At 42.2% G+C, this 9,120-nt stretch overlaps 1 protein-coding gene across 1 annotated transcript; it reads right to left on the reverse strand.

Annotated features, from left to right (window-relative positions):
• Nucleotides 1-4,267: 4,267 nt before the first annotated feature.
• On the reverse strand, nt 4,268-8,278 carry ARF6 (ADP-ribosylation factor 6). The gene is made up of 2 exons (XM_011956911.1): nt 8,139-8,278; nt 4,268-8,038 (listed from the first exon to the last, which is right to left on the reverse strand). Exon 2 carries the CDS (start codon nt 7,555-7,557, stop codon nt 7,030-7,032), a length of 528 nt encoding a protein of 175 aa, XP_011812301.1. The 5' UTR covers nt 7,558-8,038; nt 8,139-8,278; the 3' UTR covers nt 4,268-7,029.
• Nucleotides 8,279-9,120: the final 842 nt, after the last annotated feature.

Raw genomic sequence — 9,120 nt, forward strand, 5'->3', positions numbered from 1 at the left:
AAAAAAAAAAAAAATAACTTTTAAAAATAAACAGATGGGCCGGGCGCGGTGGCTCACACCTGTAATCCCAGCACTTTGGCAGGCCAAAGTGGGTGGATCACCTGAGGTCAGGAGTTTGAGGCTGGCCTGGCCAACATGGTGAAACTCCATCTCCATTAAAAATACAAAACAAAAAAAACAACAAAAAAAAATTAACCAGGCGTGGTGGTGCACCTGTGGTCCCAGCTGCTTGGGAGGCTGAAGCAGGAGAATCTCTTGAATCTGGGAGGTGGAGGTTGCAGTGAGCTGAGATCGCACCACTGCACTCCAGCCTAGGTGACCAAGCGAGACTCCTCAAATAAATAAATAAATAAATAAATAAATACACACATGGGCAGGGCACAGTGGCTCACACCTATAATCCCAGCATTTAGGGAGGCCGAGTTGGGTGGATTGCCTGAGCTCAGGAGTTCGAGAACAGCCAACATGGTGAAACCCCATCTCTACTAAAAATACAAAATTAGCCGGGCGTGGTGGCACATGCCTCTAATCCCAGCTACTTGGGAGGCTGAGGCAGGAGAATCACTTGAATCCAGAGAGAGGGGAGGTTGCAGTGAGCTGAGATTCAGCCACTGCACTCCAGCCTGGGCTACAAGAGTGAGACTCCATCTCAAAAATAAATAAATAAAATAAAAAATAAAGACATGCAGAGAAAGCACTTTGGTTTGCCTTATTATAACAAACTTCAAAGATCCAAATTTCTGCTTCTACCACAATGTTTTTTTTTTCCCTCTCATGCTATAACCTTCTCAGGCTATTCAGCTGTAATGGAAAACAACTAATCACAAATAACTAGTTTCACATAGGTCTTCCCATGAACTACAAATGTTTTCATTTTTTTTTAAAGCTCATTTGTAAATGTCCTCTATAAAATTTACTTCCATAATTTCTGCTAGATTACTTTGTAGTAATCTAACACAGTTACAGGTTTCACAACTTTGTAATAGTTTAAATAGTTTAAAATATAGATTTCTCATCCCACTAGTAATTATTTAGTATTATTTGGTATTAATATATAACTCTCTAGGCAAGAAATAATCCATGTGTGCAGCAAATTTTCCTAGTTTATATTGGTTAGAGGAATAATACTGGAAGAAACCAAATTATCATGCACCATAATAGTTTCCAAGTCAATAAAACACTTCCCCTTACAAACTTTCTCCATAAAAATAATAGACTCATGACTTAATTACAGTAATAGTGGATAAAAAAAGCCACAGTTAAACGATGTTATCTGAACCTACACCAACTAATCTAGGTTATCCGGAAGAAAGGACACTTAACAAAGAATCACTTTTAACTTAAATCCAAAGACCAGTAAAACTACCACAAAAATAAAAGAAATATTTAAAATGAAGTGACTCACAGTTTTAAAGAACTATGTTAAAATCAAAACTGAGAAACTACTGATTTCACGCATTTAAATTCATTTAGAAAAAAAAATAATCCAGGTTAGACTACTCAATAACAAATCTTAGGTCACTAAATGTATAAAATGTGGAAATTCTATGTCACTGTGCCTTAAGTTTTTTTTTTTTCTTTTTTTGAGACGGAGTCTCGCTGCGTCGCCCAGGCTGGAGTGGCAGTGGTGGGATCTCGGCTCACTGCAAGTTCCATCTCCCGGGTTCACGCCATTCTCCTGCTTCAGCCTCCCGAGTAGCTGGGACTACAGGCACACAATACCTTGCCTGGCTAATCTTTTGTATTTTTTGTAGAGACGGGGTTTCACCGTGTTAGCCAGGATGGTCTCGATCTCCTGACCTCGTGATCCGCCCGCCTCGGCCTCCAAAAGTGCTGGGATTACAGGCGTGAGCCACCGTGCCCGGCCTCTGTGTCCTAAAATTTTTATTAGATTCATTTAACAATGGTCTTTCACATTCAATTGTTCGATTTCCTATATATTTTTATAATGTTTTAAAAATTGGCTTTACATTTGAGGTGAAATGTTTTTCCTAAGAGCCAGATCGTAAATATTTTAGGCTTTTCAGGCCATTACTGTCCGTCACATATTCATGGTTTTTTCTTACCAACTTTACAAATCCTTTAAAAATGTAAAAACTATTCTAGCACAGTCCCTATAAAAAACAGGCTGCACCCAGATTTGCCCTTGGTCATAGTTTTCCCACCTCTGCTTTACACTATACTATTATCTTTCTGTGACTATGTCAATTATACCAATATTGACATTTCCTTCAAGTATTTGCTCAAACATCACCCCAATGAGATCTTCTCCGAACACACCTACCTGTTCCCTGATATGTGTACATACATTACATATTGTATAATATATAGCATATAACCTAACAGATTTTTACTTATCATCTGATCTTTATTCTCTATCCCCAATTCTCCATTTAAGTTCCATGAATGCAGATTTTTTGTGTTTTTCTTCACTGTCAATCTCCTGCACCTAAACAGTGCCAGGCATTATTAGTAGGGTCTCAATAAAAAAATCTACCCTCACACTTATAAAACAAATACTGTGGACAAAATATGTATTCTACAACAAATGAAAGATACTCGCCGGGCGTGGTGGCTCACGCCTGTAATCCCAGCATTTTGGGAGGCCAAGGTGGGCAGATCACGAGGTCAGGAGATCGAGACCATCCTGGCTAACACGGTGAAACCTCCTCTCTACTAAAAATACAAAAAAAAAAATTAGCCAGGCGTGGTGGCAGGCGTCTGTAGTACCAGCTACTCGGGAGGCTGGGGCGGGAGAATGGCGTGAACCTGGGAGGCGGAGATAGCAGTGAGCCAAGATCCCGCCACTGCACTCCAGCCTGGGCGAAAGAGCGAGATTCTGCCTCAAAAAAAAAAAAAAAAAGATATTCAAGGACAAAACAAATACTTTCATTTTAAAATTTTTTCAAGTAGTCATAAAACATTTCAAAAGGGTAAAAGGTTAAAAATTTTATTTTCCCACAAAATGAGGTTAGCTCCTAGTCTAATTCTCTTAAAATTTACCATTACTTGAGTTATGTTTAATTGCAAATTTGTTTTAATTCCTAAATCCCTCTCCTTTAGTAGAACTAAAACAGGGCAAACTACCTCAAACTCTCCAGACTTATTCTGCCTTCTTTGATCTCACCTGTGTGTTCCCTGCCTGTTCAACTCACTAATCTAGTCTGGCAACTTTGGTTTGGCAAAGCAAGAAGTTGTTTTGCCTCTTCTATGGCTCCATCTCCCAACATTCCATTTTTGTAAACTCTAATACTGTAACCTTTACTAATCCTTACCATTTGATTAAAGCAAAAGGCTAGATACTATTGAATATTATACTCCAAATATATTATGTTCAATGACTAATCACTTAAAAGTTTATTATAATTGCTGTATGTGGTTTTACAAACACAGTTTTTACCTATAAGGAAAGATACAAGACTTACCTTACTTGTAATCCTGATACATATTTGGCAAGGTATTGAGAAAATAACTTTTGGAATTTTATAAGCTCCATCACCATTCAGATTATGGCTACTGTATTTCTAAGCTTATATTAAAGCATACAAACTCATTAATGGGGAAAATATTTTCTACTGCGAGCACTGACAAATTGATACTTTGTCACAGTATCTTAACCACAATACTAAATACATTAATAAATATTAACATGGGAATTAAATCATACTAGAGATCACATGAAGACATTCTAAAATCCAACTATAAAAATTGCTGATATAGGAGGAAAGGCTTACAAGAATGTCTTTCAAACTCTTTTATCCAACAAGTTATTCATTGTTTTCTTTCTTCCGACCTTATCCTGTATACTACTTTACATTTACTTGAAATGAATACAATTTTGCCATTTCTATAGGACAATTTGACCTCTAAAAGAAACTTTAAAATCCAGAAGTCTATAAAGAATTAAGACCTGAATTTAAGACTTAAGGCCAATTCTTTAGACACAATTCTGTACTTCTAAAAATGCTAAGGTTGTAATTTGGAAAAAACAGCAGAATAAAGACTGCTACGGGACCTCAAATTTTAAAAATTGTTTCACTGTTGTGTCCTAAATTATCAATCAGATTAAGGTGGTGGAACTAAAACAGGGCAAACTACCTCAAACAGCCAGCATTTACAAGAAACAAATTGATCTTTTTTGTTCTTACAAAAGTCAGGTAACTTCCAAATTAAGTCACCTTTTACCATAAACCCTGGAGAATAACATGGCCCAACACACCACACGTCCCACTTATCTAGTTCAAGCGAGTAACGTAACGTGAGAAACTGCACTGTGTAATTCCTTTATTTTCTGCATATTAGTGCTTTACCAACACTACAACCATAAACACAATTCCAAGTACTGTACTTTTTAGTTTGGGGAGATCACAGTCTACAGACTCATTTACTTATATTAAACAAGATTAACCTCATTCAAAACTTACTGCAGTTTATAAATTCACATAAATACAGAAACTGATGCAATTAAACAACTTCAGGATCTTATTTTTTCAATTCTTAGATTATAATTTTTTCTGCAGGCTATAATTACCTGCTCCAGTCACCAATGGTTATTGTTCAATTTAACTACATCAATTATAAACCTTTTATATTCTTAAAGAAAATTTTAAGTGAAAATTACAATTTCTTACCAAAAGGTTTAGGGTTTTCCAAATTTCCAATATTTGCTTCCCCCTCCCCCCTTTCCAGTCAAACATTTCAAATAAACTAAAAATAACCACATCTCACCTGCAACATTCAATAATAGCAATCACTTGATGTATAAAAATTTAACTATGCCCCCAGTTATTTTAAGACACAAAAAAATGGCTGCCTACCAATCTGTCTTCACAAGTTAGAAATACTACATTTAAGATTTAACATGAGGGTTTCAAGTTTCCTCCAGTTTAGGCATTTATACCTTTGTGCTTGTTTTGTTTCAGGATGTTACTATAGCATTGATATTGGATAACCCATATTTATTTATATACCTTAAAATGCAATCATTTAAAACACTAAGAATTACATTTATGGTGGAGCTTTGGGAATTTTAGAAAGCAACCAGTATTCTTAGATGTGTTTATCAGCCTCATTTCTAGAGCTATTTCTACTGAAGTGAAACTGAGAACTTCGTACTTTAGTTGCATCTTGAAATCAAAAATCCCTCTGCACCAACAGGAGCCTACATGAGAATACCCTTTTGCATCTGCTTTAAGTAAAACGTCTGTCAAGAGTTTCACTTTGAATAGTTCATTTTTTTATAGTCTTACACTTCTCATACATCTTTGGTAAAAGCTCCATTACACAATATGGCCAAAGCGTGAAGGACCAATACTGTCCAACTATACCACGATACCCCGCTCAATTTTAGTTTTCAGACACCCTCATAAACAAAACCCACTCCACCTTTTCCTGTATACTGCATTTGCAGTCTACATTTCTGAAATTCCCTATTTAATTCCTTGAGGATCACTAAAATTAATCCTTAAGCTTATATAGGAACCAGATGCTGCTTTACAATTCTGCATCAAGCATTAACATTTGGTTCAAAATATTATCATAGTGGTCGCAATCCAGTTACTGGTCCTAACCAGCTAACCAAGTAATCTTGTTAGGATCTGGATATCACCAGCGAGCACACTGCTTACACATGAAGAAAAATAAGTTTACATTCATTGTCATCTGTAGGTTCTTTCTCTTCATCCTACATCCCCTTTAATAGTCATCCCTCAAGTCTACACATCATTCATTCATCACGCTTCCTTCCTTAAAGGAGACAGTGTACTATTGAACCAACAGGATATCTTCATTATTTGCATGAGTTAATCCTACAAACAAAATTAAATACCTTTTTTATAAAACATCTTTTCCAGTGTTCTAATTGATGGAGATGTGGATCACTCATCTATAAAAAATGACTTATAGCTTCAGCTTTATCAGTTGCTATAATGTGAAAACAGGAATGTGTATTTTTTTCAACTAGGTAAAAGGTGCATATAATTTGAATTGCTAAATGCTTTATTAATGAACAAAGTAAACCTTTTAGTAATTTTTAAATTACTGGTCTCAGGCGTTTGAAACAAGGTCAAAGTATACATTCCAGTTTTGCCCAAAAGTCACTTAAAATATCTACAAATGTTTAATCTGTGTGTGGTATACACCATTATTGTTCCAATTTCTGGAGTCTATTTTTAAAGTTTAAAAAAGAGGGAAAATAGCAAAGTTACTAACTTTGCAGTGGAAAAAAAAAAGTGTCCTTCATGGGTTACACTTTCGTATTTTTATGCAGCGTTAAGTTAGCTACCTTGTGGGGAACTTGGGTTTTATTCCTACTCATGCATGATGTATGTTTCAGAACTTCTTTGCTGACATTTCAGAGAACCTCTTACATTACCTGTTTAACATACTGAGGTGCAACTGGAACATATTACAATGATATTACTCATTACTTGCCACTGTGGGCTGTTTACTATACTGGTCTTAGATATAAAAGGTCACATTTGAAATTACTAAGTTAGAACTCATAAGGAAGGGGGGAAAGGCCTTAAGTATAAAAGACAAACGGCAGTTTGATTAAGCAATAATTTTCAGTTTACTAGATGAAACAGACTTGCAACATAGTCTGCATGAATGCAAAATAAGCCATCTACAGCAAGTGATAAGGAAACTGGGCAAAAAAGGAAAAAAGCATACATAGGAAAATGATTCTCTCGAAATAAAAAAATCAAACTATTATTACAAAGGACTTTACCAAGAACTGCTGTATTTCCCCCATCCCATCTGCTGGAAGTCAACAAGAGCATCTAGCAACTTTGTGTTCATGTCAAATGTCAGATCAGAGCATCCTAATGCAAAGCCAAAAAAAAAAAAGGAAAAAGGGAAACAAAAGAGAAAACCCCCAAGCCCCCTCCCCCCAAACTGTAGAACAGTAACTCCAGAGTTCAAATTCAAAAGAAGAGAAAGTGGCAATTGAAAGAGGTGATGGTGGCGATAATCCTATGAATGGGTTTTTGATTTCTCTCCTTCCAGGGGATGGGTGGAGAATGCTCATTAAGATTTGTAGTTAGAGGTTAACCATGTGAGCCCCTCATAGAGTCCGTCCCCTGAGGTGGCACAGGAGGGCTGCACATACCAGTTCCTGTCCCGAATCCGGGTCAGGCCCAGTTTCTCCTGGATCTCGTGGGGTTTCATGGCATCGGGCAGGTCCTGCTTGTTGGCGAAGATGAGGATTATGGCGTCCCTCATCTCCCGGTCATTGATAATGCGGTGCAGCTCCTGGCGAGCCTCATCGATGCGGTCGCGGTCGGCGCAGTCCACTACGAAGATCAGACCTTGGGTCCCAGTGTAGTAATGCCGCCAGAGCGGCCGGATCTTGTCCTGGCCGCCCACATCCCATACGTTGAACTTGACATTTTTGTAAGTCACCGTCTCCACGTTGAAACCCACAGTGGGAATGGTGGTCACCGACTGGCCCAGCTTCAACTTGTACAGGATTGTTGTCTTGCCGGCCGCGTCCAGGCCCAACATGAGGATCCGCATTTCCTTGTTCCCGAAGATTTTGGATAGCACCTTCCCCATCGCGTCGGAGGAGCCGGGGCCGGGGGCATTCAGGTGTCCCGGGTCCCGTCAGCCAACAACGCCGCCGCCGCCGCGAAACCGAAACGAAGCCTCCCGGCCGCGAAGGCGCCTTTGCGGCCTGCGTGGGAGGTGCCTCCTAAGGGCAGAGGCCCAGGACCGCCGCTCACTCGGGCATCACCGACCGCACAACTTGATTCCTCCACTCGCCGCTGCCACCCGGGCCCTGAGTCTGCGCCGGGAGCCGCCGCCCTGCTGAGGCGCGGCCCGGCCCGGAACTGCCCTTCCCCCCGCAGGCGCCGCGCGAGCGCCGCCGCGGTTCCCGCTCCTCCGCCTTCCTCTCACCCCGAGGGAGAATGCGGCCCTCCGGCCCGCCCGCCGGCCTGCGAGCACTGGGCTCACCACCGACCCACGACACCCGAGAGGCAGCACGGCTCCGGGGCCCCGTCAGGTCATGGATCCTCGCGGGAACTCGGTACGCTGCCTGCAGAGAAACAGAGAGGGAGAGGGGAGTTACCGCCAGAGTTCCAGAGAGGAGTGAAGACAGAGGTGGCCCGCCTTTCCAGCTCGGTGCAGGGGGTTACCTCCAGCCGCCGCCCCGAGCGCGGGCTCCCTCCGGCCTCTAACTCCTCCTCCCAGTTCTGCTGCCGCCGCTGCCGGAAAAGGCGCCGAGGAAACCGCCTCACTTCCCCTCCCAACCACGCAGGCGCAGCAGAGGCCGACCGTTCGGACAAGAGCGACCTCTGTAAGGAGAGCGGCCCGCGCGCCTAGCGTCATGGGCGCCACGCGCCGGAGGGGCGGGGCTACGGCGTCTCGGAGGGCTCGCAGGTGCGGCTGGCCCAGAGACCTGTAACCTCGGACTCTGACCGGCGCCCACCTGTGGCTCTTCTAGCGTCTCCTTCCCTGTTTTTCTCTTCTGCGCTCTGCCCTCCCCTGCCCACCCGAACCAGGGGACAGATCTACTGGGGGGCTCCACAGGGTGGGGCCCACGGTTAGCCCACTCTCTCCACGAACAGAGCTGCCTCCAGGCCTGTTCCCAGACCTCGGTGCCCGCCAGATACTCTGAGAGTTCCCTCCGCCCGCCCCAACTTCGCGCACCCTCAACTTCCCAGGGAAGCTCTGTTCGCCTTTTTTTTTTTCCTTTTTCTCATCCCCTTCTTGGCTTTCTTTATCCCTTGAATTTTGTGTGTTTCCTGAAGACACGTGGGAGGCCAGTGTCTCGTGTGGAATCTGCCAGTCAGTGCAGCGCTTTCGGGGAGTTGAGTTTACTCTGCAGCTCTTTTGAATGTTTGAGCCCTGTCTGCCTATAGGTCTCGTCAAGACCAGCCCATGTTTCTTAAAAACTGCAGTATTTATCAAGAGTTCCTAGGCCGGGAGCGGTGGCTCAAGCCTGTAATCCCAGCACTTTGGGAGGCCGAGACGGGCGGATCGCGAGGTCAGGAGATGGAGACCATCCTGGCTAACACGGTGAAACCCCGTCTCTACTAAAAATACAAAAACTAGCCGGGCGAGGTGGCGGGCGCCTATAGTCCCAGCTACTCGGGAAGCTGAGGCAGGAGAATGGCG

The sequence above is a fragment of the Colobus angolensis genome, unplaced genomic scaffold (assembly GCF_000951035.1).
Source record: "Colobus angolensis palliatus isolate OR3802 unplaced genomic scaffold, Cang.pa_1.0 Scaffold428, whole genome shotgun sequence".
Classification (NCBI taxonomy): domain Eukaryota; kingdom Metazoa; phylum Chordata; class Mammalia; order Primates; family Cercopithecidae; genus Colobus; species Colobus angolensis.

Coding starts and splice junctions, on each gene's coding strand:
- ARF6 (XM_011956911.1), bottom strand. CDS start 7,557: ATGGGGAAGGTGCTATCCAAAATCTTCGGGAACAAGGAAATGCGGATC.